The following is a 17,162-nucleotide window of genomic DNA, read 5'->3' on the forward strand; positions in this document are numbered from 1 at the left end:
TCAAGATCTGGACTTGTCAGTCAATAGCAGTACCTTCATCAACATTCATAAGAACAAGATTTTAGCCTAAATTTCTGCCTGATTCCTAGATCAAGATTTCCTGGATTAGGATCCTGAAGTACCTTCTTACGATTAAAACAGAGAAAATCCTAAAACCCATTTTCTTTTCATTTGGTCTCTTTAGAAACACTAGGATTATTTTAATTAATAACTATAAAGCAATAATTTTTATATACTAAACGCTATCTGCTTAATGAGTATTAATATACAATGGCATCTAATGCACTGCTATTAGTATATATATAGAACTTCAGAAGATTGCAGGCTGTCATGGCTTGCCAGGAGCTACACGGGAGACATATCCACCTTTCTTCTTGCCTCCCCTGCTATTAGTCACACTGCAATCTTGAGTTGTAGGTCTTCTTGCTCTTACCAGAGGAACCATTTTGGAGATCACGTGCTGATTTTCTGCCTGTGCTGCTTAAATCTCTGCAGACAGGCAATTTCCTCCAGACTTAGGGGTCTGTAGGACAGGATTTGTATATACTAGAAATGGAGCTATTTCTCCTTTTCTCAGTTGCAGCCCTAGGGGTAGATGAAAGCTTCTTAATCTGTGCCCCCTTCATTCCTCATCGTGCTTTAACTATAGCTCCATGTCATGATCCTCATCACAATCACCTTGTAGTTGGAGAGGTAAACCACATATCCAAGGCAGTTTTAAACTACCTCTATGCCAATAGCATGATTATCACAATGGTATGGAGTAACATGCAGACTAATTCAGCAAACACTCACCAAAATTCTCAGAAGACTTTTGTAACAGAAATCACCTAAGTACTAGCCTATGTGAATGTATCTTTTTTCTCTTCTTCTTTTTTGAATAGTACATATTTATTTTCCATGTCAGAACTGATGGATGGTCAGTCTGTCACCATGCACTCTCACTCAAGTGACATTGCTGCCTGTCAGTTACAGATTTCCAACTACAATGATACTTTTTGCTAATGTTTTAGCACGAGCAACACAGACAATTTAACCAACTCAGGGTTGCCATATCCTGCTAAGTAACTTTTGTAATGGCTTTTTGAATGATGTCAGACTATTTGTCCACACTTGCACTGTATTCAAAATACTTACCACCCAATTAAACAATTATTTTTGTCTCTTATCATTCTTGGATGCTGGCCACATTTGATTTTTGACATCAGCAGTCTTTTGTGTAGCAAAGTCTACTAATCCGTATAATGATACACCTTGGAATAACCTGCTTTCACACAAAGAATACATACAGCCACCAATATGTAGTCTAAGAAAAAAATACCACCTGGACAACACTGACTGTTTTAAACAGTCCAAAGTTATAAATAAGTCTCTTTCAAGTCTGTCACACTACCACAAGAGAGTAAATGCACCTGTGTGCAGCTGGGAATAAAGACAATATGTATGCAATATATTTTCAAGATCTGACAGCCCTCGTTCTACTTAAATAAACCAGGGGAACCTCATGACAGCTATTTTCTGTTGTAGAAGGTACAGATGTGGATCTATGCAGACAAAGAATTGCTATTTTTAGGGTTAGGATTGTGGAAGCAATCTGAGATCTGGGAGGAACAGGTTGTGAAAGCCTTGTGAAAGTGGAAGTTGCAGAAGTGTCCCTAAATTTTTTTTGACTCTGAGTAAAGTTAAGCTAATCTGTAAAATATCTGGCAGCAGGACCTGAATATGCAAGCAGTCTGAAATTTGCCCTTTGTTTTCACCGCTGCTTTGCACTTCCCAGTCAATAATTCTAAGGCCTGAAGAGGCTGCAAGCCCCTGTAATCCAAGAAAGAGCATGTGTGAGGCTCACTGAAAGGCCATTTGGTTTAGGATCACAGCTTATTTAATTACTGTTTTTTTTTAACAGCATAGTTTAAACAATTCTGGAAAACATACCAGACTACAGTTACCTCACACTTACGTAATTTTTTTGCTATTTCCATGGAATTCTCAAAATCCACTATCTGAGGTCCAAGTAGAACTGAAGGCCTCCAGTCTGGATATCCTCACCTAGGCTAACAGCATTGCACAGCCTTCAGGGCCACTGGGGACTGAATTGCATTATTCCTCTTATTACCTGTTCTCACTTCATGCCCACCACAAGGAATCCTGAGTGAGTTAAACTGATCTGCTGAGCCCAGATTTCCCAGTCTGCAGTACTAGAAGCCAAGAGAGCACCTCAGGCTCTTATCTACACACTGTGCTTGCATGTTCCAGTTTTTCATTAATGACCAGAGCCAAAGATTCTAGTCAAATGGACCTTCTTGAGTGCTTTAGTTTCATGGAGACTTCACAGATTAGTTTTCCAGCTCCACCAATAACCACACTTCTCCTACATCCCCCAAATATACACACCTGGTGATAAGATACAGGAAGCATACCTTGGAGGGCAGGGATCCAGACTACAGGCTTTCAGCAGCTGTGGAGGACGGCGACTTGTTACACACTGAGTCTCATCTGCAATCTCCCTGGTTTGCTTGTTCAGGCAGGTCACCACAGCCTCCTGGACACCTGCACACAATAATGCACAGTCACAGCCAGCTCCCATCACAGAGAGGACATCCAAGGGAGAGAGAGCCCCACTGCTCATTTTTCCCTCTCTGTTGTTCCTTTTGCAATTTTCCAGACACAGTCACACATTGCTTTCTTTTGTATCCTGTTTCCCAGATGGCCTAATCAGAACTCTGCATGGGATGCTGAGTTTTTAGTTGCATTTGCTCTTAGCCTCACTGGCTTTCTTGACAGCAGTAAAAACTCCATAGGTTCATTCACCCTTTATCTTGCCTGGACAGAGAAATGTTCAGTGCTCTTCAGTGACTCCTCTGTTCATTGGGTGTGCAGCATGATAGGCAAGGATGTGAAGATGGCCCTGACACTAACATGCTATGTTTTAAGTAACTGTAAGATTACTTTAATTGCAAAGGTAAAACAAAGCAATTTCAGGTCTCAGCTGCTTTTCTGCCTCCACAGGCTAGCTACTACACTGGAGATGCAAAACTGCAAGCTGGGATAGGAGAGAGGTAGCTGTGGGGAATGAGAGAGGAGTTGGAAGATTTGGTGAATAGCCTATAACTCAGAGGACGCACACTTGCACATACCAGGTACTCTGTCTCACTGCTCCTGAGAGTAAGATGGGCATATTACAATGCAAGGTTAGAAAGCTGGAAAATAAGGCACTGCAGCACTGCACACTCTAGAAAAGGCTACTTAGTTAGATTAAGTCTGCTAGATCTATTTCTTCCCCAGGGGGTGTGAGGATGGTTGTTTCCCTAATTCACAGTGGTTCAAGCAAGATGGAAATGTGCTCTTTACATTCACCCCAATTTCCTGATTAAGGAAAAGATCAGTTGAACTCATAAATGCACCATCTTTTTTAAAATCAACAGTAAGTTTTCCAGAATATCTTAGAATCTTTTGAAGACAAAATGGTGTAAAAAAAAAATGGGAAGAAAGTCCAAGAGCTCTGAGAATGCTATAATAGAGCTGTCAACACCTTTTGCCATTTCTAATGCCAGAGCACACATCATGCAAACAATTATATCATATTACTCAACAGGACCAAAGTATTGCAGCTCAGTAGGATATGACACTGTTTTGAAGTCAGTGCTCTCTGCTTTGCATTGATCACTTGTGCAGCCTCACAGCAAGGTCAAATTGAAGACGACAAAGGAAAAGAATAGCTAGTCCAGATACAGTGAAAGCTTGGAAAGTACTTTTCTTACCCGTGTGGAAAGAAACCATTGAATCCTATACATACTGGTGACTTCATTCTGTCTGCTAGGGATAAGGCTAACTTACCACACCTTATGTACAAGATTCTCTTTTTTTTCAGATCAGAATTTTTAAATTGTATTTCCACAGCTTCAATTTCTCCTCTCTGAGGTGTGTTACTAATGAACTGCTGACTAATAATGATCAAATTATCTCAGCACATTTGCCTGTTTCAGAGCTGACTATTCCAAAGTGATGGTCTTGATTCAGCTTTTCTTCCATTTCTCCATCCAAACCAGATGATTTTGCATTACCAAGCTCACATAGACAAGCTCTGATAATGCCGTTTTCAGCTTTTAGTATACAACCTGCCCAGAACTTACATTACCCATAGTTATTCCTGCCACATACACCACCTCTGACTGTATTTGCAACAGTTCTGGCCTTTTATACTAGCATTCTACTCTGCTAAACAGAATTACCTTTCAGAGATTCTTGTAACTTTTTACGTTTTAAAGATTCCAGTATAAACAATAATTTTGTCTGACAGCCTTGGCATTGAAGAAAAAGGCTCCTCCTGAATTTAGATAAGCTGTATTGTCTAGATTGGGTATTGACAGAGGTTCCTGGCTTGAACAGTTCATGCTAATGATTTAATTATATTCTAGCTTGCTCCAGCAGGAAAAAATATGCTCTAAATCATTTTTACATCTGTCCCTCTGTTTTTGATTGGTCAATGCAGTGATTGGCTACAAGCTTTAAATGGATCACTGAATTTTTAAAGACTACATGGACTGTCTATTATCTGTCTGAACTTCTGTTATCTTTATTAAATAAGTGTGTGGACTTCATAAATTTTGCTTCTCATTTAAGTAAATGAATTCTAAGCACTATTTACTGCACAACATTATTAGAATAAGAGCTGTCCTCTTCAAAATTGCTTTCCTTGAAATAAGAAACCAGTTCTGAATGGGAAATTGCAATACAAAAGGGTGGGATGCGAATCTAAGCAGTTTAAGTTCACTTTCAAAATACCATCAACTGAGATCTTTCTGTGTTTATATCTACCAGAATAGAATAATTGTTACATGATATTTGATGACAGCCCTAGGATATGCAGCCACTAACAGCAGACAAAATGACTAATTCCTTCTGGTTGCTACCTCTATGAGGTGAAATGTTATTCTGCATCTATCCAATTTCTTCTCATGAGACTTCCAAAACAATAAAATTAGTTTGATCTGTCTTGCACCTATAGCTACAAGCGTATCAGACTTAGCATCTGCTAATCTGGAAATTTTGGAGTTGATAGAAAAAAAAAAAAAGCTACCAATTTTTGCTGGGAATTGAAAGATTGAATTTATAAAGGAAAACATCTCTGTTAGTTCAGCCTATGTGAAATGTATTTTAAAAATATGCACATAATCACTGTGTTCAGATAAATGACTTAAATTCAAGAGAATATTCCTAGAAGTTATTCAAGTTTCAGTATTCACAAGGCAAATGTGGCAAATCATTAGTGCTCATTAGTATATTCAATTCATGACAAGTGCTACTGTATAGTCAGTGCTTATCACCACTTAGCAAAGGTTAACATCTATTATTTTCTATGTATGAATCAAAGCAATTGGGGTAATTGGATGACAGTTCTTTGAGAACTGCTCTAAACACTGACTACCCTCAGCAAGATAAAAGTAAGCTCAGAGACCCTTTGCATTATTTTCCATTCATCGTTTTTTTTTTTTTGTTGTTTTCTTTAAGTCTGTAAGTGATTACAGATCTATTTGTTAAGTATGCATGAATCACTAAGTGGCTTCCAGTTTTATAATATGTATTCTGTGTTTATCTACAGTAAACTTTTTTTTTTTTTTTTTTTAATACCCTAAAATTTCTTATGTAAAAAGACAGCAGTTGTAGAAGTCTAGGCTTAATTTAAAAAAAATACTGGAGAAAGTATATTTTTCAGAACTAACTAGAAAAAAACAGTTATTAAAAACGAGTATCAGGGAATTTTGTATTAGTATTTCATAATATGTAGAAGCTGCAACCTTAATTAACTTTGAGAAGCTCCAAGTGCCAAGCCTGCTAGCTTCAGGCAATCAACTGTTAGTACTTTTTTACCATATGTTTTCTTTAGCAGAGGGATCAGAGCTAGTGGCACTTAATGATAAGAGTTAGGGAACCAGCTGAGCCCTTAAAATATCAATAATCAAATGTATCTGCAATGGTTAGTACCATTTGTTTCCACATATTTATACTCGCAAAGCAGAAGCCAAGAAATAAAAAACTAAAACTGACATTTGATTCCTGCCTGTATCACGAGACCACTGTAACATTCAGCTGTTTTTGTGTAAGCGCGTTCTGTGAGATCAGATGATACCAGAAGACAGAGAGATGTGCACACCAACTGTTCTAAGTATTGATCTGAAAAGGGAGCCTGAAGGTCCTGAGTAAAAAATATGTTGTGCAAGGGGGGTTTTACAGTTTTCATACAAGCCTCTCCAAAGCAGCAAGTCCATCAGTGTTCACAACAAAACACACACTTGAAGAGGGAAAGCACACCCAGCACCAAAACACTGCACTTACCTCCTCCACAAGACTCCGAACACTCAGTGAAGCCCTCATATTCCCAGTCATAGAGCTCATCGAATTCCTGCAATCTACCATACAGCAGATCCGTTTCTTCAGGAGTATGTTCAGCTGCTTCTCCATTGCAGGGACCACTGTAACAGGCTCTCTGAGACACGGGTTTGGGACCTTCACATTCATCAATAGGCAAATCAGCCACAGACTGAGAGAAAGACAGAAGCACTTGACATTTCACAAGCCGCACCTGGCTGCCCACTCCACAGGTGACACTACAGGAGGACCAAGCCTCAGGAATAAACCTGTGAGAAGAAGAGTGAGTGCAAGTTGAGCAATGTCCAGACACAGCCAGCCATGGAAAAGTAGCACAGATCTGTCCAAGACAAAGTCCATTCAATGAAGTCACTTCACCTTATCATGGTGCTTTTATGAAGTACGTGTAAAAGCGGTGGCATATGAGTTGTGTTGGTAACAACTCAGTAATAACAGTAGAAACATTCACAGTAAATTTTGGAGTACTTTATATCCACAGAAGAAAATTTATACCCTATGTTCATTCTAAAAACTCTCAGTGCAATTAATCCTGCAAACTCCTGATGTGCATCATGATCCTACTAGCTACTTTTTTTTTAGGATTCAGCCTTTACTACCTTTCCCTTAGTTGACTTTGCACTTATGTTATTAAAAAACACTACATAGGCTGCTTATGGTACCCCATGGAAAGTAATTTCAACCTTTGCTCCCATGCTGTGGAAACTGTTTTAAGCCTTAATTCAAAGCCATAAAAAGATAAAAGCCCTCCACTTCTTTACTTTTTTTTTTTTTTTTTTTTTTTTTTTTCCTTGTTCCCAGCACATTTTATTTCTGTTTCTAACCCAATTTTCTCTGGCTGTAATCCCATTAGAGATTAACCATTACTTATCCCAGATTTTGGCTTCTGAATATCTATACACACTCGAACCAAAACAACTTAGAGCCATCTTACACTAAGCACAATACACCAAATTCTGTGGGTTCTTATTTTTTTTGTGTGTATGTGCTGTTTTTCTCAATAGTGGAATAATTTCTACATTTTTCTGCGTGGTTACTTTTGTACATTCAAATCAGTGCTATTCTAATGAACAGAATCTTTATTAGGGTCAGACAGGATCAACTGCCTGATAAGAACCCAGGTGGTTCAGCACCTAAATATATGCATTAGTTAATTTTATCAAATAAATCAGAATTCACAGAATGTATTTTTGATTAAAATCTCAGCTGCCAGTGAGAGTATTCCTTTCATTTTGGTTTTAATTTAGACAGTCCACAACAAACTTTGACAATTTTATCCAGGGCAGAAGGCAATGCACACATTTCTTCTAGAGAGTAGGCCTGCTTGGAGCTATCAGAAACTCATTTCTTACCTTGACAATGTCATATACAGCCTGATAGGGATAAAACGGAAATTTAGTTTTGTGATCAGCAGTTTTTATAGTTTTGGTATGCACTTTTATTTCCCCAAATCTACTGCCTTTCTCTAGTTGACAAGAGAACTTTCACTTTACTGAGTGAAAAACCAAGAATTGTGGTATCCTTTCAGTATGTATGTAGCAGGATCCCTGACTGCAGTATTTTGCTACCCACATTTGGGGTTATTCATAACATCTTCTTAAAACCCTGATATTCACTGCTAGCACTACATACAGGAAGTAATAGAATGGAAATTGTGTATATTATTATAATCTTCTTATAATATTACTGCAAAGACTATAAGATTTATTTCCGAATGAAAGCCTCCGAGAAATTAATGATGCTTTTTATTCCATTTCCATGCTCTAAGACATTTTACCTTACAAATGGTAAATAAATATTGGTTTTGTTTCAAAGATGGCTATTTTTAATTTTGAAAGGATTATAGTTTTTAACAGCATAGGTAGGCCACACATACTGTTTTGACTAAGACTACACTACTGCTGTAACTTAGTTTGATTAATTTAAATGTACAGCTTCTTGACCTGACAAACTAAGATGCAAAAGTCCTAACCAGGTTACAAGAAAAGGCACTGCAGATGTTTTCTTCAAAAGCTGCATTCCTTGCATTTTTTAACATTTTGGATTGTTGTGTAGATTTTGTCTGTTGGAGAACTGTTGTATTCCAAACCAAAAGGTATTATAATTTGCCAGGCATTAAAATTACTTGATTAGAAAAGCAGAGATACTTTACCTACTCAGAATATTTACACATGATTTACACATATCACCCGTACAAACACAGGAACAAAAGAGAAAGGAAACAGAAGATAAGCAAGAACAACAGTAGAGCTGACTGGGTTATTTTTAAAATGAGATTTGATCTACAAATACCACACATTATCTCATTTCACCCTTGTCTGCAACTTGTAATGAAGGACAGTGTATTTTGATCAGACTTCCGGGCCCAATTTATATATTCTAAGTAATAAATTTGGAAAAATAATTTAATTCAAATATTACTGCTGGCTGTTAAAGCACAGGAGGAATTAGTAGAAGCAAAAGATTTGAAAGCAGAGAAAAAGGGGGAAAAACAACAACGACAAAAACCCCAAACCTCCATATAGTTGTCATTAGATACTGAACATTTATGTGATATGAATGTGTAGTATAAATACACACTGGTTCTGAATTTTCCCCCAAACCAGGAAATTGTGAAAGTTTTCAGATATCTTTGTGTAGTCATTAATGATAAATGTTGCCAAATGGTGAGCACAGAACTTAAAAAGTATGTGGATGATAAGCAGACAATTCCATAGGCATAAGTTATTCATTCTGCATACAGTCTATTTTGCACTGCACAGTACTGTGCTTCTCTGCATCCTTCTCTGAAAACTGAAGTGGTGGATTAGGTTTACTGAAAAGCAAGAATTTTAGAAAACAGAAAATGATGAAGGTGCTTCAGATCTCATTGCACATTGTTTAGTTAAATCCTGCTTTAGTACTGATCCTTGTAATAACAGGCATAATAAACAAGACAGTCTCAATAACTGGTTGCTGTAGTGTTACAGTGATAGCTGTCAGCCAGAGCTCCCTGTGCTCATGGCAGTACAAATAAGAAACAAAATGATGATTCTTGAAGTGATTACTTGGTATATTTTATAGCTCTTAGCATACTTCCCAGAGACTAGCATGTTACTATAGCATGCAAGATTAACTTCTGTCCTCTCCACAACAAGGCTTCCTCCCTGATGGAAAAATGCAGCATTTTCATTTTCTGAGGGCTCTGTAGAATATTTCAAAGAGGAGTGTTTTGCTCCCATTTTAGATAGAGCATTACTAAATGAAGTGAAAGGTGGAAGAACAGAACATCGTGACCTGATGGTTGGACTAGATGACCTTAGTGCTCTTTCCAACCTTAATGTTTATATGATTCTGTAACCTTGCTTGGTTCTGACTAACCTAATCGTGTTGCTACTACTCAGATATTGGAGTGCTGCCTTCACTGTGGCACCCAGCTGGTGCTGGCTGAAGGACCCTTCTAGCTGCCGTCCCCCAGACACCTCCGTGCTCAGCACTGCTCTCAAAGTTGGAAAAGGAAACGGAATGGAATGAAAGGTGGAAAACTCTCATAAGAAACTAGGAGTTAAAAATGGATGCTCTTTGCAAACAATACCTATACTTGTTTTGTTGACCTATAGACACTTACAGTAATGGATTAGAAGCCACTTCCCTCTCCAGGAACATGTTGGCAATAGTTTGGTATTTAAAACAGGCATTGTATTTCTCAGTGTTTTTCTTCTTTTTGTTAGCAATATGCACAAGACTGACTTTAGCAGAAAGGAATTGATTATTCCATGATTTTTCATATGCACAATAGCTTACAATGGCCTACATCATGTTCTGGAAATGGAATAAAAGAAACATAATACTACCAAGATCAGTGGACTTCTGCAGGAGTCACATAGATGTGGACGAGCACAGGACTGGGTTCACTGCTTTTGTAGTATACTACAGCCACTGAAAATACTTTTAAAGTAAATTTTTGTATTTTAAACTAACATATGAACGTTTGTACATAAAGCACTAAACGCAAACATACTGGTCAAACTGAAAGACAGTGGAGTCCAGCCTTTAGGCTGGGAAGCACATGTGCAGTTTACCCACAAACACAGATTAATTTCAGCTATCCACAGAATTTCATGCATGTATGAATACTGTGTAGATACCACTTTTCCAGTTCAATTTTGCAAAACTATTCGCATTTGTAAATATTATTATTCATATTTATACTTGAGAATGATTTTCTCAGTTTACAATTTACTTAGTAATTACAAAAAAATATATATATATATCTTTAAAACATATAAAGGGAATGCATTTAAAAATCCAGCTTCTGTAGAGTGGCTGAGGCAGAGATGAGAACCAGTCTATATTCATAGAATCACAGAATGATAGAGCGGCTTGGGTTCGAAGGGACCTCAAGGATCATCAAGCTCTAACCCCCTTGCCACAGGCAGGACCACCAACCTCTGTATCTACCAGGGCTCCATCCTGCCTGGCCTTGAACACCTCCAGGGGCAGGGCATCCACAACTTCTCCGGGTAGCCTGTTCCAGCACCTCACCACTCTCTCTGTAAAGAACTTCCCCCTGACATCCAACCTAAATCTCCCCTCCCTCAACTTAAAACCATTTCCTCTTATCCTACCATTATCTAACCTTTTAAAGAATTGATTCCCCTCCTGTTTGTAGGCTCCCTCTGTGCAATGAGGTCACCCTGCAGCCTTCTTTTCTCCAGGCTGAACAAGCCCAGCTCCTTCAGCCTGTCCTCATAGGGGAGGTGCTCCAGTCCCCTGATCATCTTCGTGGCTCTCCTCTGGACCCTCTCCAACAGCTCCCTGTCTTTCCTGTCCTGGGGGCTCCAGACCTGGACACAGTATTCCAGATGGGACCTCACAAGGGCAGAGTAGATAGGAACAATCACCTCCCTTCCCTTGCTGGCCACTTTTCTTCTGATGGAGCCCAAGATACCATTTGCCTTCCGAGCCGCAAGAGCACATTGCTGGCTCGTGTTAAGTTTTTTATCCACCAGGACCCCCAGGTCCTTTTCTGCAGGGCTGCTTTCAAGCATTGCTCCTCCCAGTCTGTATATTCCTCTCCATAAGGTAACACACAGGTAACTGGGGAAACCAGAAGAACTGAAACACAAAGCTTCAGTGCTCAGTAAATGGGATACCTTCCTCATGGATCACAGTGTTTTGAGTTTGAGAGGTACAAAAATGAAAGACAGTATAGAGATTGATATAATCCATTTTAAAATCCATTGTTCAGCCAAAGGCTGAACAGTTCTGAGAACTGTAAATACCAGTAAGACTGGGTATTTGAAGGCACAGACACCCGTGTATTTAAGCTCCTAAAACCGGAATATAACTGGTGAGATAATAGCACTGAGTGGCTTGTTTAAAGGTATAGAAATTTTCTCTGCTAGAACTGGAAATGGATGTCAGACTTGCAGACTTATTGTCTTGAGCTGAAATATGAGCCTATTCTTCTCCAGGAGGATCCACCTTTCTATGGGAAACAATTTAATACTGCAGATTGCTTACACACAGAAACTGTAGTTGCTGATGCTGTTGCTCAGAGGAGTGAAAGAGAGGGGCCACAATCACCTGTCAGTAAAATCCCCCAAAGCTCCATTTGTAAGAGTAATAGCACAACGGCCCCATGTATAGGTTAGATTGCAATCTCAGTGATTAAAGTCTATCCCCCATCATTTCTTGTCAGTTCAGTTTAAGTGCAGTCTTCTTCTTCAGCATTATGTCAGATCACTCTGTGCTGTTGGTGACGGGGAGAAAGACACTCCACTAGTGTCTTTCTCCCCATGGGAAGATAACTGATTCTATCCCTTACAGATATTAGACATAGATCCTAGGCAGAGGTAAGTCTCTAAAGGATTTTTTTTTAATGAATAGAAAGAAATCATTACCTGATATTAGCTGCTACACTGCTGCTCTTTCCTGTGACTGATCACACTGATAATTTCATTGTATCAATTAAATCTTAACATGGAAAGAGTTCCCTGAACTTCCTTCTTCACCACATCATGCTGATATAGAATAATGCAGCACCACTACTGTTTCAGCAATTCAATAATCATAACATACCTAATTCCTAGAGCAAACCAGTTGTAAGCAGTTTCAAAATTACATTTTGACCTGTGAAACTGCTACAGAACCATTTTGTGGGGAAAACAGAATGAGATAGCTTACATGTCTTTGGAAACATGAATACCTACTGAAAAGTAAAAAAGAGATATTCGGCGACTCTGCCACACTGACCTCTCTGACCAAATCCACTTCCCTGAGGGCTCTGCCCCCCACTGATGCATGTCAGGAATTTCCTTTTGTTTCTTTCTGAACTGGCCTCATCACTATGATGGTGCCATCTGGCATCCAGATATTATTGTTTGCCCTCTTTTTATCCCCTTCTTTTTATGGCTAGCACTGTGGTTATTTATGGCAATATGTTAAAAGCTGGGTATGGTGTTAACATACAAAAGCATTTTTCAAGAGTTAGAGAAAGAAATCTTTTAAACAACCCCTCCACTATCCATAAAACCAATCTCATTACTCATAGAAAAACCCATGCTTTTTTAATCATGATTGCAGCTTTTTCTGACTCCACTGTCATGCTGTGCTGGTGCAATCAGCTTCAGTGCAAGAGGTCAGGCAGAAAAATATTCTGACTTCTCCCTTTGATAAAGACTGTTGAATAGTCACTTCAGAGATGGACAGCAATAAAGGAACAATACATAGAGTACCATAAGGACTTCTCACCTTGCATCTTTGTCCTAGAGGAGACTGCAATATTTTCTTACCAGTCTAGAGTATTTCCTGGCAGTTCTGTCAAAAAATAATACTTAATTGACTCTGTCCAGGGGTGCTGCAGGTTAGATAACGCAAACTTAACTGTTCCCTCTAGACATCGAGTGTCTGAACTAGTTGTCAGTAATTATTTGAGCAGCAGAACAAATAAGGACCAATTTAACATAGATTTGGATTGAAACACTGAGTGCCCAAGTAGGTTCTCTGGTATCTCTAATGGATTGTAGCCCTTTAGAAATTTTTTCTTCAACAGGGGAGCTAGTAGGTGTAAATTTTATACCTAGCCATATCATTCAGTTGAACATGTGGGAAATGCAACCATTGAATTTCCTGGTGAATATAAACCAAATGTGACAGAGGCGTAAAGTTCTTTGTGATAAATTTATACCTCTGTCCAATTCAGCTAATAGCAATACATTCAGACATTATTAAGGAAAGAGGAAGGCAAATGACAGACAGACATATACAGACAAAATTACACTGTAAGACTTGCTTCCTTTGGAAATCATGAAGAAATAAATAGTGGAAGGTATTAGATGCAGATGGAGTAAAAATGAGGTATCTGCTGTCCTAACAGTACATATTAAAGAATGATCATAAATTACAGGTGGAATTGTACAATGAAAAAATCCACTAAATTTATGCTCATATACAAAAACTTCATAATTCATAGTTTGCAATTTCTTAGCAAATAGGTACACAATACAAAGTCACTAAAATCACAAGACAGCAATACAAGATTCACAAATATAAGACTTCAAAATACACAAGATTTTCAGCTTTGGCTTTTAAATTTCCAGTAAAAATTTTTTTTTTTAGAAGAACAACAGAATTTCTTACAGGTGGGAGCTGCTTTCTCTGCCCTAAGAGTGATAAGGAAGAAAAGATAACAGTATCAGGGGTCAAAAAACAGTCTGGGCTTCAAAGAATGACCCTGTCTGTAGAGAAGAATGGGAGCAGTGATTTGATGGCATAAGAAATCTCAGGAAGGGCATTAGATGAAGTGTAGAAGAAAGAATCACTACTAACATGTGTGCAGTCAGAAAATCAGTCACTGTTACATCACTACTGAGCAAGCTGGAAAATCACGGGGACATATTTATTCTGAAGAAGCTTACAGTACTTCATCTTCTAGCAAACACACTTCTGAACACAGTATTGCCTTCTCAGCACTGGGTTTATCACTTCCCCAGATGCCTCCTGCTTCACATCCCCCTCTCCCATCCATGCTGCCTTTCCTCTCCCCATATCATTCTCTCCCTGTCAAGCTGAAGAGTGGGGTCTCTGAGAAAGGCTGCCCTGCCTCCCTCAGCTCAATGCCCACCCTCAAACCCTACTCAGCCAGCTCCACTCTATTGAGTTAGGAGAAGGGGAAGGCCTCCTCAGCAAAGCAGAAACAGATCTTTTTTTCCTCAAGTCCTGGTGTGTTTTCTTAAAATATTTACAGCTAAGTAAGACAGTGCAAATAAATGGGATTCTTAGGAAGACAAACAGTAAGAAGTGGATGGCCACGTTCTAATTATTCAAATTCACAGTCAGCAGAAGAGCTGGCAACATCACACACTGTCTTACACCAGATGGATTTGATCTGACATCTAAAACCTCTCACTATTTCTGACCTTTATATTAGGGTGCTACTACACTCTGGACTGACCATTCATTAGCCAAAATAAGTGGATGACAGCTCAATATTAGTCAGCATCTTGAGTCGTAGGATACTATTTTCTATCTTTACAGCTACAGAAAGAGAGATCAAAGGTCATATTATCATCTAACACATCTTACTTTTCAACTAACTCGTGTATTTGAAATTGCTATGCAGCTGAAAGCAGACAAATGATATTGTAAAATTGGCATGTTGACTGTTGATTGTGTGAGTTCTGAATGATCCATCTCTTTTGCTTTCATGTCATTATACATATTTTTTTCAATCTAACAACCAGGATCTAAAAAGAATGTGTGTTTAAAGTTAGACATTAATGAAAACCACCACTAATAGTGAAGCACTGAAACATCTTATGGGGAAGTTCACCACTCAAGGTCATTGTCAACAGATAAAATTGTCTGACAGAATATGAATACAACTATTAGCATTTACAGGGATTGCATGGATTGGTTGGCAGTACAAGCCATCTAAGTTTTTATTTGGCCTTTCTGGCTCATGCCTTATCACTAGAAATTGTTCCAAATCAAACAAAGGCATGGATAACTCTGAGCTTTGGAAAAGTTTGCACAAAGAGCCTTACTTTTCATCCTCTATTTTAGCTATTAATAAACAAGTATAAAAATTTACTGTTTAATTTAATGACATTGATTTCTCATCAGCCTAAAATAAAGATTAGTCATGCTTCCAGAGTTGTGTTTTGCAAGGAGAAAAAAACGTACAAATTGTTGACCTATGGCAGAATGAACTTAATCTGAACAGCACTCCACTGCATTAGTATCCCACTGGTATTACTGAACTGTTGTAAGAGATAGGGTAAAAAGATAAGGAGATCTTAGTAGAACAGAGTCTTTATTGCAGCAGAGCAGTGAAATTGTGAAGAAAATAGATGTCATGGCAGTTCATAAAAGTTAGAAGATTTAAAGAATCTTAAACTCCTTCTCAGGCCCTTAAGGCCTGTTTTAGTACAACAAACAGTATACTCACAAGATTTTCTAGAGTATTTTATCAAAAATGTCTGTGATGATAAACCAAAATCTCTTCATGTTTCTTTGCATGCTATGCTTATTCTGTACAAATCCCTTATTACTAACATCTAAAGAGACATTTGGCTGTGTGTATATATATATATATATATAACTATGCTTTTTCTACAGTACTGCCAACATCGTATACAAAATGTACCTACATTTTTTCACTGTACAAAAGTTTTGTACAGTGCAAATTTTTCCAAGTATGATTCCATACCAACATAATTCCTTTTGGTAAAATTCCCATCAATATATTTTTCAATTTATGTCTCCAAGGGTTAATTCAAAGGAAAAGGAAAAAGAAAAGGAAAAGGAAAAATGAAAAGGATAAAGAACAAAGGAAAAGGAAAAGGAACAGAAGAAAAAAGAAAAGGGAAGGAAAGGGGAAGGGGAAGGGGAAGGGGAAGGGGAAGGGGAAGGGGAAGGGGAAGGGGAAGGGGAAGGGGAAGGGGAAGGGGAAAGGGAAAGGGAAAGGGAAAGGGAGAGGGAAAGGGAAAGGGAAGGGGAAGGGGAAGGGGAAAGGGAAGGGGAAGGGGAAGGAAAAGGGGAAGGGGAAGGGGAAGGGGAAGGGGAAGGGGAAGGGGAAGGGGAAGGGGAAAGGGAAAGGAAGAGGGAAAGGGAAAGGGAAGGGGAAGGGGAAGGAAAAGGGGAAGGGGAAGGGGAAGGGGAAGGGGAAGGGGAAGGGGAAGGGGAAGGGGAAGGGGAAAGGGAAAGGGAAAGGGAAAGGGAAAGGGAGAGGGAAAGGGAAAGGGAAGGGGAAGGGGAAGGGGAAGGGGAAAGGGAAGGGGAAGGGGAAGGGGAAGGGGAAAGGGAAGGGGAAGGGGAAGGAAAAGGGGAAGGGGAAGGGGAAGGGGAAAGAAGGGGAAGGGGAAGGGGAAAGAAAGGGAAGGGAAGGGGAAAGGGAAGGGAAGGGAAGGGAAGGGAAGGGAAGGGAAGGGAAGGGAAGGGAAGGGAAGGGAAGGGAAGGGAAGGGAAGGGAAGGGAAGGGAAGGGAAGGGAAGGGAAGGGAAGGGAAGGGAAGGGAAGGGAAGGGAAGGGAAGGGAAGGGAAGGGAAGGGAAGGGAAGGGAAGGGAAGGGAAGGGAAGGGAAGGGAAGGGAAGGGAAGGGAAGGGGAGGGGAGGGGAGGGGGAGGGGGAGGGGGAGGGGGAGGGGGAGGGGGAGGGGGAGGGGGAGGGGGAGGGGGAGGGATTTTCAGTCCACATAAATAGGTCTATCTGCTATCCAAAAGGATCCACAGCCGGAAGAAGAGATGGATACTAATGGATACAAGGTACTGACAGATCACTGTTGCAAAAGTGGC

The 17,162-nt window shown here is 39.4% G+C and overlaps 1 protein-coding gene across 2 annotated transcripts in view; it reads right to left on the bottom strand.

The window, feature by feature from the left end:
* The window catches only part of ADAMTSL1 (ADAMTS like 1), a 413,510-nt gene that overhangs the window by 66,091 nt on the left and 330,257 nt on the right, over positions 1-17,162 (bottom strand). For both annotated transcript variants that reach the window (XM_090131351.1, XM_090131350.1), the window contains 2 exons: positions 6,334-6,635; positions 2,418-2,547 (listed from right to left, as the gene is read on the bottom strand). In XM_090131351.1, the coding sequence (XP_089987477.1) occupies positions 2,418-2,547; positions 6,334-6,635 (432 nt within the window). The remainder of the gene's footprint in view (positions 1-2,417; positions 2,548-6,333; positions 6,636-17,162) is intronic.

Source organism: Phasianus colchicus, chromosome Z (assembly GCF_987193195.1).
Source record: "Phasianus colchicus chromosome Z, bPhaCol1.hap1.1, whole genome shotgun sequence".
Classification (NCBI taxonomy): domain Eukaryota; kingdom Metazoa; phylum Chordata; class Aves; order Galliformes; family Phasianidae; genus Phasianus; species Phasianus colchicus.